The following is a 16,591-nucleotide window of genomic DNA, read 5'->3' on the forward strand; positions in this document are numbered from 1 at the left end:
GAGGGAAGGGAAGGAAAGTTTAAGGTAGGGCATGGTGAGAAGAACCTCGAGGAGCCACAGGTACTGAGACTTGTCCTGGCCTTGAGACCTAACCCTGCTACGCTACCACCTTCTCATGACACTCCTGCCGGAACCAACAAGGCAGCACCGGCATGCACCATGCTTCCTTCTGTCCCTGTCCTACCCTGGTCTCCAATTTGGAATATTTGGATGCTTGGCTTCTGTGGCCTACGACAGCCTCTCAGCCTTTGCTATCCATGACCACGACATGGCTGACCATTTTGTCCTAGCATGACCCTTGACCTAGTTTCATCTCCTTTGTGATAAAAACACCCTGTCCCAACTTAGAGCAGAAATGGCTTTCTTTAGTTCCCAGCTCCAAGTTACAGTGTATCCCTGTGGGGAAGTCACCGGCAGTCTAGAGCAGAGGGATGGCTGCATGCCTGCTCTGTTAGGTCCCTTATCAAAGCAGATGCCGGCTACCTCTCAGCACTCCTCACTCCTACCCCCACCCTAAACCTCGCCAGCTTCCCTCCCCCTTGTTTATGATTCCTATCTAACCCAGTCATGTCCCACACTCTCTGTTCCTCTCTTTGTCCGCCCTCTCCTCTTCCTCTTTCCTCCCCTCCCTTTCTCTCCTCTTATGGCCGTGCTCCGTCATGGCCCTTCTCTTCCTATATGGCTGTTCTCTCCTTTATATCCACAACAAAACCTTCTCCTCAACCACGCCTAGGAGTGGCTGTGTGCCCACCTTCACTCACTCGGCACTCAGCCAGCTGTCTCAGCTCTTGTTCAGCCCAGGGCCCCAGATCAAGGAGTGGTGCTGCCCCCTTTGACCCAGGTCTTCCCACATCAATCAAGAACGCCCTCCATCACCCTGATCCACACAACGGAAACTCTTTTCTTAGCTGATTTTAGGTCGTTTCATGTTGACAAAACCAAGGGGCTGGAGAGGTTGCTCAGGTGTGAAGAGCACTGTTGCTCTTCCAGATAACCCAGATTCTATCCCTAGCACCCATGTGATGACTTAAAACCATCTGCAACTCCAGTCCCAGGAGAGCAACGCCCTCTTCTGGCCTCTGCAGGCACGAGGCACATGTGTGGTGCACAGACACGCATGAAGACAAAGCGCCACACATATAAACAGTTCGTTATCCTTTAGAAAGTACCAGGCCTTGACCCTGCTGTGTCTGACACTTACCCATGGTTTCACCGGGGTTTCTAGTTTTGAGAAGGCATACCATAGAAGTAGACTTTCATTCTCTCCTAACAGTGGTACGCCATACCCGCCCAACAACACTGGCGATGTTATCACTGACATCTTGGTATTCTTGATGCACCAAGTTTCTACAGCTGAGAGTCACTACTTAACCCTTTCTCAGATCTGTTCCATGGAGGGAGTCACTAAGAGCAGGCTACTCAGGCAGAGTTTAAGCTCTACCTCCTGGGACAGGCAGTATCTCAGACACTACTGGATCTCATGGCAGCAGATCCAGCAGCAGTGCTAAGCGATGGTGAGGTCTCCTAGAGGCGGGTGGCTATCATGAATGAACGGCTGTCCTAAGAAGGAGTGAATGCTGTTGTCTTGGAACCCTGGTTAGATGGTTACTATAAAAGTACAAGATTGCCCCCTTTCTGTTCCTTGATTTCCTGTCTAGCCAGAGGACCTCTCCCACTCACAAATGCTTCCACCCTCCATGGTGTCTTTGCCAGAACAGAGTTGATGTCAAAACACTGCCTTGAACTTCCAAAACTACAAGCTACAGGTTTTTGTTGTATTTATATATATATGTATATATATATATATATATATTTGTTTATTTTAGTTTTCTTGCTTTGATACAGGGTCTCAGTAGCCCAGAGTGGCCTATAATTTGCATTGAAAGGAAAGATTATTTTATAAACTCCTGGTCCTCCTATCTTCACTTATACAGTGCTAAGATTTTACAGTCATGTATCACCATGCCTGGTTAAGTTCCTTTCCTTCTTAAAAATAAGTATCTTCTTAAAAATTTCCCTTTCATTATACTGTCTCATGGAGGAAATGCGTGCACGCTGCAGTCTGCACGTGAGGGTAACTGGATAACTTGTAGGAATCAGTTCTCTCCATCATGTGGGTCCTGAAGAATCAAATTCAAGCATGGTGGCAAGCGCTTTTACACAGTGAGCCAGTTTGCAAGCCCAACTTTCTTTTCTTTACCCAGCTTTATGTATTTTGATACAGTAACAGAAAACTGACTAATACAACTACCTTTGATATTTTGTTCCCTGAGTCAATGCAGTTTCTGCTTCTAAAAGAGGTCCTTTTCTGAGTGAAGAACTGAAGGGGGGAGCCAGGCACAGGGCTATGTAGGGAAGGACACTGCGCATCTCAAGGCCCGTGGGCTGGGTACAACCAGAGTAGGGAATAGAAAGGTGAGTAGGCCTGGGAAGGAGCCCACTCTTTATGCAAGAAGGAACACAAAGGGTATTGTTAAGCACAGGAAGGTACAGCAAAAGGACCATGGGCTGCTGGTGACAAGGCAGGGAGGAGGACCCTCATGTGTTTACCGCAATAATCTGGTAAGAGATAGTGGTAGTTATACAAAGTGTGAGAAGCAGTCAAATTGGGGATATATTTTGAAGACAGTTTTCAGATTTGCTGTCAGTTAAACGTGGGATATTAGAGGAAGATTAGAGAAGCGTGGCTGAAAAACTTTTGATGTGAATAATTGAACGAATAGAGAGTTGCCATTAAGTAAAGTGGGAAAAGTTACAGGAATTCACTTGTAGACACAATAAACTTTTAATCACTCACTGAAGTAGAAACTGTCTAGTAGGTAGAAGGATCTAGAGTTCAGAGAAGTCAAGCTGGGAGATTTGCAAATAAACAAGTTGGGAGCCATCAGCATACACAGACATAAAGCCATGAGGCTAGGTGAGATCACCGGGCCACAGTGTGGGCAGAGACAGGCAGAGGGAGCCCAAGGATGTGCCTGGAGGAACCGTGACACCGGAACAAATCAGAGCTTTAACCCAAGGCGAAGTTGGGACTTTTCTTCTCACTACACATGGACTGCAGCCGTGGGTCCCAAATCTCCGAATGTTTTCAATATGCAGCCTCAGCCTTTCCCTGGTCCTGCCTAACCCTCTGCCCCTCTCTCTTCTCCTGTACTGCTGTACAGCTGTCGTTATTAAACAATCATTACTGCCATGGCCCATACGGAAAACCCTCTCCACTCCACTTCATCAAACTCCAGCTATTTTTAGGCCACAACTATTATTCTATCTTCTCTCTGAAGTATATATTGCTCCAATGAATGAGCCTCTGCTCTAAAATAGCCTTCGTGCTGTACTGACTATCAACCCTACCGCATTCTATATCTATATGTCACTTACTACCCTACACGGCTAGTGAACTTAACCTAAATGATGGCTTCTCTTGAGAAGAGTGGCTTTGGGTGGAGAAAGGATGATGAAAGGGAAGGATGGGAAGGCAGAGGTGGGCTGGGTAGAGAAACAGAAAAGAGACAGACGGCATAGCTGGGGCTAGATGTACAAGGCTGACAGTGGGGAGACAAAGGCAGGAGCCAGCCTGGGCTACACAGTTACGCCCGTCTCAAGAAGAGCAAGGTCTGCTCTATAATAGGAAAAGTGCTAGGCTGGATCCCCAGCATGGAAGACAGAAAGAGTGTGAGAAAGACGAGGAAGGGAGGAAGGGGAAACGGCCTCTCTGTGCCATCACCCTCCCTTCCCTAACAACGGCCTCAGGTAGTACCCACCACACAGTAAGCGCTCATAAGCGAGTAGACTTTATGTCGGCTCTGCTACCCAGGCATAGAAACTTCTCTGTGCCAGGGGCCTGTTTGTGGCTCCCCCCTGACTGGTACAGATACATGTGATCAGGCACTCAGTACCTGTTGACAGTCAAATAGATTGATGACCACGTCTCTGTCCCTGAGGACACTACAATCTTGGAGTAAGACAGTAAAGCATATGTTGTGCACTTGCTGCCTTGTCTCACTGGAAACTAGTTATTTCCTGGTCAAAGAAGAACAGGGACATATAGAGAGCACATCCCAAAGAACCTGACATGTGATGAAAAAACAGGTTAATACTCCAGCCTCTCTGTATGTGTGATACACACAGAACCCAGAAAAGAGGTGTGGTAGTTTGAATATAATGGCCCCCACAATCTCACAGGGAGTAGCACTATTAGGAAGTGTGGCTTTGTTGGAGTGGGTGTGGCCTTGTTAGAGGAAGTGTGTCACTGTAGGGGTGAGCTTTGAGGTTTCCTATGCTCAGGATACCGCCCAGAGTCTCGGCCGATTTCCTGTTGGCTACAAGACGTAGAGGGACTCTCAGCTACTTCTCCAGCATCATGTCTGCCTGCAGGTCACCATTGGTCCCCACCATGATGACAACGGACTGAATCTCTGAAACTAAGTGAGCCACCCCAATCAAATGGTTTTCCTTTATAAGAGTTGCTGTGGTCATGGTGTCTCTTCACAGCAATAAAAGCCCTAACTAAGACTGAATTTGGTACCAGGGACTGGGGTATTGCTGTGACAGGCCTGACCATGTTTTGTTTTGTTTTTGGAGTAACTGGACTTTGGGAGTGTGGGTTAGGAAAGCAGTGGAAGGCCTGCTTTCAGCCACACTAGTAGGAGCATGGAAAACAGTGGTGCCGAGTGTGAGTTGATGGACTGTAGGGATCAGGAGGTTTCAGAGGAGAAGAATGTTAGCATGTGGCCTAGGGACTGGTCTTGTGACACTATTATGAACAAAGTGACAGCTTTTTGCCTTTGTCTGAAGAGTTCACCTGAAGCTAAATTACTTCTACAGACAGAGGAAATCTCAAAACAGACAAGTATAGACTCTGTTGTGTGGTTATTAGTGTTAACTCTGATGAAGATTTACAACGAAAAGGAACAAGCTGAGCAAGGAAAAATATTTGAGGAGAAAAAGAGCACTAGAAAGGGGAACGGAACTAAATTCTGTGTTGAAGGATATAAACAGATTAAGAAATGGAATAAAGGGAGTGGCGACCTCAGGACGAGATTCCACCCAGCTAAATTCCCCACTTGTGAAAAGGAACTGAAGAAAAACTTAGAGCTGGGTGTGGTGGCACGCACCTTTAATCCCACAACTGGGAAGGCAGAGGCTGGCCTCAAACTCAGATCTGTGTTCCAGAAAAGCCTAGTTTAGGCAGTGAAAGACAGAAAGCTGGTGAAGATGTCATTGAACAAAGGGGCCATTCCAGCCCAAGGAAGCAGAACTTGACAGCTTCAGCCACATGGTTCTGACTTTGGAGTTAAGAATATAAGAAAGTAGTTATAGGATTTGAAATCCCCCAGAGAAGTTCAGGAAAACTGTTGAGGCCAGGATGTGTCAAGACTGTCCCTGAATGGGGGCCTAGAAAGACCATTGCATGAAGCTGTGAAGTTGAAGCCTGGATTGCCTTGGAGGATCCAAGATGTTGGAGATGCCAGAGTCGTGGGATATCTGCTGAGGAGAGCTACTAATACAGAGTGGAACCAGCCCAAGAAAAAGAAGTGTGTTGTAGTCACCAAAGCTGAATGGTATTGGAAATCTGGAGAGCATTTTGACATCAAACATGGAGATGCAGAGTTTGGAGTTTACCTGGCTGGTTTTCAGTCTTGCTTTTGCCCAGTATCTACTCGTTATGATCTCTTTCCTATGTTTTGGAACAGTAATGTATATCCTGTGCCATTATATGTTGGAAGTATGTGATCTGTTTTTTATTGATTTTACAGAGGATTACAGTTAAGAGATTGCATGAGTCTCATCAGAAACTTTGAACTTTTTAAAACATTGTTGAGACTATGGTAACTTTTGAAGTTACACTAAATGCATTTTTGCAATGTGATATTGTTACAAGCTTTTGTGGCCCAGGGAGCAGAATGTGGTAGTTTGAATGTAATTGACCCCCATAATCTCATAGGGAGTGTCACTACAGGAGGTGTGGCTTTGTTGGAGGAAGTCTGTCACTGTGAGGGCAGGTTTTGAGATTTCTTATGTTCAGGATACCACCCAGTGTCTCAGTGGACTTCCTGTTACCAGCAAAATGTAGGACTCTCAGCCACTACTCCAGCACCATGTCTGCCTGCATGTCGCCATGAACCCAGCAATGATGATAATGTACTAAACCTCTGAAACTGCAAGCTAGCCCCAATTAATGTTTTTCCTTTATAAGTTACCATGGTCACAGTGTTTCTTCACAGCAATAAAAAACCTAACTAAGACAAGAGGTTAGCCTGCTAAGATACTAGAAAAAACTTTAATTAATTAGCTAATTAATTAATTAGAGATACTTTGGTGTATCCTTTCTGAGAACTTAAAGAATATATAAAAACACATACAAGCATGTTCACTGAAGATTTACAAGGTAAAAAGCTGGAAGCTACCTATCATCCAAAATCAATAATCAATTCAGCATAACGTATATTGAATTAAATACCATGTTCATACAACATCCAGAAAATCTTCAGCACATACTTAATCATGTACCAGAGGCTCTAATATTCAAAATTCTCTGCCTCAAGAATGGAGAGATGGTTTATCTACATTAATGGATAACATTTGCTCCTATTGCAGAAGTCTGGAGTTTGATTCTCAGAACCTATGTCATGTGGTTTACAACTCTAGTTCCAGAGGATCTGACACCCTCTTCTGGTGAGAGAGAGACGAGAGAGACGAGAGAGAGAGAGAGAGAGAGAGAGAGAGAGAGAGAGAGAGAGAGAGAGAGAGAGAGAGAGGGAGGAGAGGGAGAGGGAGAGGGAGAGGGAGAGGGAGAGGGAGAGGGAGAGGGAGAGAGAGAGAGAGAGAGAGAGAGAGAGAGAGAGAGAGAGAGAGAGAGAGAGAGAGAGAGAGAGAGAGAGAGATCTCTGTTGAGTCAGAAGCCAGCCAGAACACCAGGGCTACACAGAGAAACCCCATCTCAAAACAAACAAAAAAATCTTCCTCATTTTATAGTTAGTTTTGGGGGGGGGGGCCTGCTAGTCCATGGCCTGGGTGTAGGTATTAGAGACAACTTGGAGGAGTTGGTTCTCTCCTTCTATCATGTGGGTCCTAGGAACTGAACCTTCTCGACAGCCCTGGCTTTGTTTTCTGAGATACTCTCATGGAGCCTAGGCTGGCCTGGAACTCGCTACGTAGCTAAGGATGATCCTGAGCTTCCAGTCCTCCTTAGTGCTGAGACTACAGGCATACATCACCATGCCCAGTTTATGCAGCGCTAAGGACTAAACGCAGGGCTTTGTGTATGTGAGGTAAGCACTTGACTCAGTTCCAGCCCCTGCCCTGCCCCCTCCTTTTTTCTTCCTTTTGTTCTTTGAGGTAGGGTCTTGCTTTGTAGCCCAGGATGGCCAAGGGCAGACTACGTAGCTAGCCCAGGTAGATCTTGAGCTCATGAATGATCCTCTGCCAGCCTCCCAGGTGCTAAAATTACAGATGTGTGCCACAAGCTTGACTTGGAAAGCTCTGCGTCTATAAAAGCAAAGTGCCAACTTAACAATTTAAGTTCAGGGCACTTCTGTAGGCACAACTGGAGGAGCAGTGCCATGGCGCTAATTTTACAGCTGTGTAGTAGATTTGGGTGATTCTGCTGTTGTTTAGTTACTGTTTTTCTTTGTGCTTTTCTGTTTTCTGCTTTGAATACTTACTACTTCTTCCTCACTGGGGGTGGAAGAGAGAGTAATTTTAAGAAACAAACATATAAGAGCCAAATAAATTCTCAACTCTCTAGGTATCCAACTGCCAAGAGGCTCCTACTTCCATATAAAATGCAAGAATCTGAAGATCCAGCCCCCTTCCCTACCTTACTGCCAACATCCCCACAGCCAACACAGAAACAACGGGTGACCCTACCTTACCGCCAACCTCCACAGCCAACACAGAAACAACGGGTGACCCTACCCCCAGGACTCTAGCTTCTGGAGGGCAAGACCCTCAGACCTGATGCTGACTTCTGGCGCCCTCACCCAGCTAAGTTGACCCTGGTGGTCAACACACAGTGATGGGAAGAAGGGAAGGCAGGTGTCACCGGGACAGTGCCACTGCCCCACTCAATGTCCCCCGGCCACTAATCCAGGACTGAGCCCGTCCTCCTCTTCTCTTGGGCATTACAGACCCACCGGGAGCTCGGAACAGACAGGTGCTGAACTGACTCCGCCTGCAGCCTCCGTCTTATGCCTTTCTCTCTCTCCCTGCCTCCCTCCTCTTGAAAGGTGATCTTGCCTTTCAGCTGGTACAATGCACTGCACTGAGCCAGTGAGCCAGTCAGTCTGCAGAGAATCATTGAGAGAATGAATCTGAATAATAAAAACCAGAACAAGGCAATACCTTGGAGAGAGCCTTGGTATAGTACCTACAATTTAGAACCTCATTTTGCTGCCTAATGTAGTCGCTGCAGACATTAGCCTAATTCCTGCCAGGAGAGTCCGACAACACAGCAGTACTAAACACGGGCACAGAGGACTGTGCTCAGCTCAGAGACGGAGTGTGAAAAATGAAACTAGACATACTTCACTCCTGGTACAGGCAGAAGTAAACCCTCACTCCCATCCCAAGTCATTGCCAACCATGTTTAGATGAAAAACACAGTAACCTATATGGAAGTCAGCATCGGTGTTAAGTCAGGGACATGGAAGACTCTCCCGTGAGCACTTACGAGCGTCTGGAGAGTTACTTTCATAGGGCACTCAGTAACTGCATCCCTACAATAGATAGTGTCATTGCTACATCAGATTTGCTCCAGGTCCAGGGAGGCTCCAGAACCTGCTCACAAGTCGGTTAGCTGAGGCCAGAGATGGGAAGAAATCCTACAGAAGCCAGTGTGGAGGGAAATCAGCTTGATGCTTCCACTGCGCTGACCCAACCACACACATGTGGCTTCCACAGGAGCTTGCCAGTGACTCCGCAGGAAAAGAAGACACCATGGGGCGTGTCCTGTCCTCCTGACATTTAAGGAGAGCCCAGTATCACCACCAGCAGCTCACGTCCAACACTGTAACACCTCGATGACCTTGACACGTCAACACTTTGAGAGGAATGAGGATGCTGGAAGTCAGACTGAGAGTGGCTGGCGGTAAGACTGTCAGCTTGTTGTTCTAACAGGTTACCGACAGGGCCAAAGCATTCTGCTAACCCTTCACTGCACTGAGCACACGGCAAGCACTCCAATAAAACATCTCCAGCTGTCAGCATGCGTCTACCAATGAAATATATGAAACCATCCCACTACTAGAAGTCTATCTTTGAAGAGGAGAAATTGCTGCTTGGGAGAGGAACAAAGGAAATGAAAGCTGGATCCCTCGGACTCCATCCCAGAGGCAGATGCAATAAAGGCAGCAGCACAGGGATGAAAGGCAGACCTTGCTCTTCATACACACAGCGTGCGCGCATGGTGGGGACCCTCACTGTGTGGGCGAGGACTGACTCATGTTATGAAACTTCCTTTTTCTAAACACATTGTGAAAATTTCTCCGTTTCAGAAGGAGAAGGTGGGGAGGAGAAAGTGATCTGAGAACAAGGTGGTGGTCTGTGATGGGAAGCACAATTTCATTCTAATGTTAGAGGAGCCTCCACACAAGACAGGGAATCCATTCTGGAAGGAGCTGTGTAGGTGGGGGGTAGAGTGGCTGAGGTTTTGGATGGAGGAAAAATACCACTGCTGTGAAACTGTATCATTACAATGTTGATAATTTCCCTGTAAGAAGCAAATCTTCCCATAACTATAAATCAATCCCTCACTGCAATTTTAGAAATCTACCCCCCCCCAAAAAAATCAGCTATTACCAGAAACTCTAAATGTTCCGCACTAGAAGTATAATTAGGGGAGATTCTGAACGGTGCCCTGAGGCAGGCCATACAAGAACGGGGTAGACAGGAGTTTTATACACTTAGGAAGCTCATTTAGAGAATGGGTTGTTCATAATGCACACAGGCCCTGGGGGATGGACTCTCCCTCCCTCCCGACAGCCTGCTCTGAGGCCGGCTGCAGGCTGCAACACCAGCAGATGGCTGCCCCGGTGGCAATCCTGCATGCTCCGATGGCTACCTCTTCCTGGCCACCCTTTAGCTCAGGCTTTGCTCTCTCATAAGGGGCGGGGAGTGCTGGCAGACATTAACACTAAAGAATAGTGCCTTTCCCTTTCCCTGGGGAAGGAAACATTCCCATCAGAAGGCAGAAGCCAGCAGAGGCATTTTCTCTCTGTGCTGGGAGCTGCAGACATAACGTTGCTCATTCAAAAGAGACAGATGATCTCAGCGAGCCAAGCAGTGCCAAACCATCTGTAAAGGGTTTGCACATCCATCAGCACAAGCGGCTGTGGGCGGAGGGAGTGGCAACAGCAAAGACCACCATCCTGGGGCTCTGCCCTCAGCCACCAGGAGGGGGTGAGTCAGTCTCCGGGCTAAAGGGCGCTGGCTTTCGGCGGATTCTCTCTTCTACTCTCCCAAGTCCCTACCTCAAACCTGTCCACCTTAAACCTCTGAATTCACAGTTTGAGAAAGAGGGAAACTACTGTTCAATCTTGAGTCAGACTTCTCCCTCCCACCATCATCCCCAGCCTTCCTTTTAGTGACATGTAACTAAAAGAGAAATCACAGTTCAGTAGTCTTATGCCTAAATAACCTATACAGAAATAGAGTTATGAACTCCCCCATGACAGAATACATAATTCAGAGCCCGGTCATTTGTCATAGTATTGAGTAATCTGCATGCATCCCAAGGGTCTGGAAATAAAATTTGTAAATCAATAGCAGAAAGCAGAATACCTCAGCTACTCAACTAAAATACAAACAACATTTTTTAACATTGATTTTTTTTAACTTAGAAAATATGAGCTACTGTTGGTAAATACTTGTAAGGGAGTTGCAGGCTAGAACAGAAATATATTTCCATAGCTCCCTGACAGCTAACTTCAAAGCAAAAACAAAAAGTAAAAGACTCACATTCTCTCAGTGATAATAACAGTTTTCTTCCACACACCTGCTATTAGCGTGAGAGATGGCCACATCAGTCTAAGAAGAGAACATGTACCTTTTGCTCTCAAGTAAAGCAAGCAAAACACCTGATCTGTGCAGGAGCAAGCCACTTAAAAACAGGAAAGAAAATAATAAATTACTGAAAAGCTGGGTTTGAACTTACCTTTCTTTTGGATGATCCAACAGTGAGCATAGGGGTAGGCACTGCACTCTGAAAACATATTGCCATAGTGACTGGGTGCTTAGACAGAGGGATAAAACAGGCAGAATTTAAGTTCTATTTCAAGGAACTGAGACAAGGGCCCTGATCACTCAGATCCACAGAGTTCTAACCTGTGCCCTCCTCACCAGCTGATACGTGGCCCTGCTGCGGTACATACGAGGTGCGTGTCTACACTCGTGTCCTAAGGACACAGGAGGCGTGCGAGCACAGAAGAGGCTGGCAATGGCCCTTTGCCATGAGCCTGCACTCTGCCCTGGGGGGGGGGATGGGACCAGGTGTCATTTGCTACACAGGGGACACCACTATGCTCTGGTCAGTTTCTTCTTTACCAAACAGGTCTCCTGGACATGAACTTACTGTACGTTAGCTTTTTACTCTGAAGCAATTTTAGACTTTCAGAAAAGTATCCAAAAAAGTACAGTTATCATATACCTTTCACCTGATTCCCCTGATAGCAATATCTTACACAACTATAAATTACCAAAACTAAGAAATTCACATCGATAAAGGAGCAGCAATTATATTCTTTAGTTGCTTTTTGCCAATTGTCCAAGACACTATATTTGATTGTCTTTCCTTCTTAGTGTCCTCCAGCCTGTGATAGTCCTCTATGTCCACAGATTTATCCGTGTGTGTGTGTGTGTGTGTGTGTGTGTGTGTGTGAATGCATGCCTGTATGTGTGTGCAGGTAAACATACCTTCCTATACATGTACACTGATCAGAAGAGGGCACTGGATCTCTCAGAGCTGGAGTTACAGGAGTTACATTGGTGGAATGCCTGGCTAGTCACGAGGGTCATGGATCCAAACTCCAGTCCTCGCAACTGCTCAGCAAGTACATCTCTTCAGCCACGTTTGCTATTCTTTCCTTAGTTGTTGTTGGTGTGTACGTGTGTTTTCTCGAGACAGGGTCTCACTATGTAGAGATCCGCCTCCCTCTGCCTCCTGAGTGCTGGGATTAAAGGTGTTCACCACCATGCCTTCCTCACATTTGCTATCCTTGACCTAAATACCTCAGTGTTTGCCATTCTTAACTTAGACACACTTGAAGAGCATGGGTCAGTTGTTTTCAGATTACACCCTACTCCATTATGGAATCTGCTACTGTTTCCTTTAGTGTTAAACCAGGCAAGCACTCTACCACTGAGCTACCCCTCCAGCCTTTGCCTCAATTTTGATTTGTCTGTTATCTACCCAATTTTAGTAAAACAGAAACAAAAGCTGCTAATGTTTATTTGAAATAATATTATAAAGTATATGCTATAGTACCATGTTATATTATTTTCTCAATTTTTTTACTGTATCTATTTTATAAATGGGCATCTTTCCTTTTAAAAATTTTTATTTTTGTGTATGTGTGTGCCTACGTGAGTTTACAGGCACCATGCACATGCAGGTATCTGCAGAAGCACCAAGAGGGTTAGGATCTCCTGGAACTGGAGTTCAGGCAGTGTGTGAGTTGCCTGACATGGGTGCTGTGACTGAACTTGGATTTTCTACAGGAGCAGTAAGTGCTCTTAACAGCTGAGCAAGCTCTCCTCCACACCACCTTTTTTTTAATGGCATTAGAACGTATTTCATTAGAGATTTCATAAAATTTTAGTGGAAATAAGTAACCTGCCAAACACACCGCAAGCCCTGCTCTCTGGCCACTCCTTCTCTAAGGAGCTCGATGAACTAAAAGAGTGGGGGATTGGTTTTTCTTTTCCAAAGGAGACAAACTTCATTTTAATTTTGTCTTTACAGACAGACAATTTCTTTTTCTTTTCTTTTTTTTTCTTTTTTCTTTTCTTTTTTTTTTTTTGAGACAGGGTTTCTCTGTATTGTTTTGGAGACTGTTCTGGAATTCACTCTGTACACCAGGCTGGCCTCGAACTCAGAGATCCTCTGCCTCTGCCTCCCGAGTGCTAGGATTAAAGGCGTGCACCACCAACGCCCGGCTGACAATGTCTTTTTTTAATAAGAAGCAGGTTGCTAGACTCGGACAAAGAGGCTATTCTCTGAAACCTCACTTTGGACTGGTACAAGGCAGGAGGAAAATATAATAATGATCATGACGTCAAGCTTAATTCAAGAGAACTCTTAGAAGGCCTTTGCAAACATATGGAGCCATGGAAGTCACCGAATTTAAAGATATGAAACACACTGGAGAGATGCTTCAGCACTTAAAGCACTTACTGCTCTTAGGGAAGCCAGGTTCCATTTCCAGTACCCACACCGGGCAGCTCGTGGTCTGCTTAACACCCTTGTCTGGCCTTCCCAGGCCCTTTTTTGCACGTGCTGCATATGCATAGAGTCAGACACACACACTCACACACACAAAATTAATAAGTATTTTTAAAAGAATCCCTCTGGGATTCCTGCTTTCCCATGCCATGCCTAGAACTATCCAAGGATGGGCGGTTCAGGCAAGTATCCCCTCTTCAGCCTGATGCTCTTCAAGGCTGGGCAATTGTCATTCAATGGCTCTTTGATAAAGTGCTTGTTACATAAGCATGAGACCTGAGTTCAGACCTCTACCCCCCACCTCATGAAAACAGTGAATGATGACTCCTATGGAGTAGCAGAGACAAGCAGATCCCTAGAGCTCACTGCAGCCAGCCTCACCAAATCTGGGAGAGACGCTGTCTCACAAGCTCAAGTAGAGGAGCTGAAGCTAAGAGTACTTGCTGAGTTCAAATGGCCAGCACCAGTGAGCCTGACTGTGTGTGAGCCTTTAACCTCAGCACTGTGGGAGGCAGACGCAGGAATATTGCCGGGGTTCGCTGGCCACCAGCCTAACTCCAGAATCAAAGGGAATAAGTTCAAGATGATAGGACAGGACACCTGACACACGTAAGCATGTACACCACACACACTCACATCCATGCATATCCCCACACCAGTGCAGACACACACACCACACACTCACAAACAAAAATCGGGAGCAAAGACAGGAGCATTTTGCCCAGTCACTGTAAAACCAAGACACTGACTGACTGTCTTAATGACCAGTCAAATACAGATTTAAAATGGTGGAAAAAAATCCTAGTTTTGAAGGCAAACAATCGTCCTCTAACCACCCTGCAGAGAGCCACCCACTCCACTGTGTTTGGGGTCATCTGGATCCAACCAAGGATCTAATCTAGGAAACCAAGGGCGGCCAGAAAAACCTGGCATCTCCCCGAGTGCCGTCCTCCTCTTCACGCCAACAGCCTCCGGATGTCACATCGTTTTGTTCTCACGTGGTCTTCAAAGGGTATTGTTTTCAGGTTCTCTCTCCACAGGCCTTTCGTTTTGTTTTGAGGCAGGGTCTCTACGGCCCAGGCTGGCCTTGAGTTCTAACTCACTATATATAGTCAAGAATGACCCTGCTTGCCAGGATTCAGGTATATACCGCCATACTCAGAAGATGACAAAAATCGGGAAGTAAAAAGAAAAGAGTTTTCTTCTCTGTCCAGTTGCTAGACTAAAATTCCTGGATCTTATTAACTCTCAATTATTCTTAGCCACGAGTTACATAATAGACGATCACTGCTGCTCTCTGAAAGCCAGAGTTGGCAAACGCAGGAGACACTAAGAGAAAGGTTAAGTGAAGGATGGTCTCCAAACATCTAGGCTGTTGCTAGGGTGAGGCCCGGGAGACTTTCTTTCCATACTCCCGGAGAGGGAGGACTTTTATAAATATACTCTATTACTATTCCATAAATACTCAACTCTGCCCTGATAAACTAGTTATGGACACAGGTAATCAAATTTCAAATTTTTTTAATCCAAAGAAATAGTTCTCATCTTCTAAACAACAGCATTACACAAACTACAAACATACTTTTCTGGGAATTTAAAAAAATATTAAATAAAGTTCAATTTTTGGCTTGCCCAAATTAACATAGTGTGGGAAATAGGGAAATAGGGAAATAGTATGGGAAATATCAACATCTGGTGAATTTACGAGCAATAACAGTGAAGCCTTAACATGAATGGAAACACAGTACAAGACACAGTAGGCCCGCAGAGCCCCTGCACACAGTGTCCTGCTGTTCCGGTGCTGCCACGCTTTCTAGGCACATTGGAAAACAGCGGCTAGCAGGGGTGAAAGCCACTCTTGAGGAGCCACTGTCAAGGCTCTCAAAGAACCCTGTGGATTTCCCCATCTTCAGAAAAGGGACAGTCATAACCAGTTCACAGGAGACCTTACTGCTTCCTCACAAAGGCCCACAGTAGATACAGACACAGCATCTTCCCCAACCCAAGGACAACCAAGCAGAGGTCTGCCGAATGCTCCGAACGCTCCTCAGCTGTCCTCCACTCCACGCTCTCCAGGGCTCCACTTGTAAGGGAGTCACCGGACTGTCACATTCACAGGCTCTGCAAGGCCCCTCCTTGTGCTGGGGGATGCCTGAGTGCTGCCCCATGGGTTCCCACAGTACTTCTCGCTGACAATCTTTTTCCAGGCTACAAACAAGCCCCTCTTTTTCATTACCCGAGGCAGAACCTATCTTCAGTTTGGCTCATATAAAGGAAGCTTCCTCAGTGTCTTTTCCACCTTTCCATGTCTCCTTCTCACCTCTGTCCTGATTTCTAAAGCTCATCCCAATCAAGAGGTCATGACCTTGCCAATCAAGAGGTCATGACCTTGCCATCTGTCACCAGAGCCATTTTGCCCAGTCAGAAACTTCCTGGATTTTTTATTTTATTATTTTATTTTTTAAGATGTGCTCATTATGTATAGTCTTCTGCCAGCATGTATGCATGCACACCAGAAGAGGCACCAGATCTCACTACAGATGGTTGTGAGCCACAATGTAGTTGCTGGGAATTGAACTCAGGACCTCTGGAAGAGCAGCCAGTGCTCTTAACCTCTGAGACATTTCTCCAGCCATTTATTTATCTATTCATTTATGTATGTATGTATTTATTTATAGACAGAGTCACTCTACACTCAGGACCTCTGGAAGAGCAGCCCATGCTCTTAACCTCTGAGACATTTCTCCAGCCCCTTATTTATTTACTTACTTACTTACTTACTTATTTATAGACAGAGTCTCTCTACATGTCCCTGGCTGTCCTGGAACGCCTGCCTCTGCCTCCCAGGTGCTGGGATTAAAGCTGTATGCCACTATACCTGGTTTCCAGCCTGGACTTTAAATCCATCTGTACTGGTTCTTTTCCAGCACATACAAAATCTCTCTTCAAAAGCCTCAGTGACTCTGCCTTTGGGAAGTCTTTCCTTCAAGTCCCGTTACGTTATCACAGAGCCACATCCCCTCCTCCACACACCGTAAGCTCTGACAGGCAAGCCGCAGCTCTGCCTTGATGGGCTGCCGGACATCAGACACTATATTTGGAATGCTACAGGAGCTCAACTAATGAAACATGAAACAAAATAGTTTTTGACAC

General features: G+C 45.9%; 1 protein-coding gene across 4 annotated transcripts in view; it reads right to left on the bottom strand.

The window, feature by feature from the left end:
- The window catches only part of Sil1 (SIL1 nucleotide exchange factor), a 224,476-nt gene that overhangs the window by 120,823 nt on the left and 87,062 nt on the right, over positions 1 to 16,591 (bottom strand). Inside the window, exon 1 of one of the 4 annotated variants that reach the window (XM_040758096.1) lies at positions 11,153 to 11,304. The exons of the other annotated variants lie outside the window; for them this stretch is intronic. Coding sequence (XP_040614030.1) covers positions 11,153 to 11,210 — 58 coding nt within the window. The 5' untranslated portion in view covers positions 11,211 to 11,304. Of the gene's footprint in view, positions 1 to 11,152; positions 11,305 to 16,591 lie in introns of those variants that run through there. 4 annotated transcript variants of the gene reach the window in all.

This window comes from Mesocricetus auratus, unplaced genomic scaffold (assembly GCF_017639785.1).
Source record: "Mesocricetus auratus isolate SY011 unplaced genomic scaffold, BCM_Maur_2.0 Super-Scaffold_100015, whole genome shotgun sequence".
Taxonomy (NCBI): domain Eukaryota; kingdom Metazoa; phylum Chordata; class Mammalia; order Rodentia; family Cricetidae; genus Mesocricetus; species Mesocricetus auratus.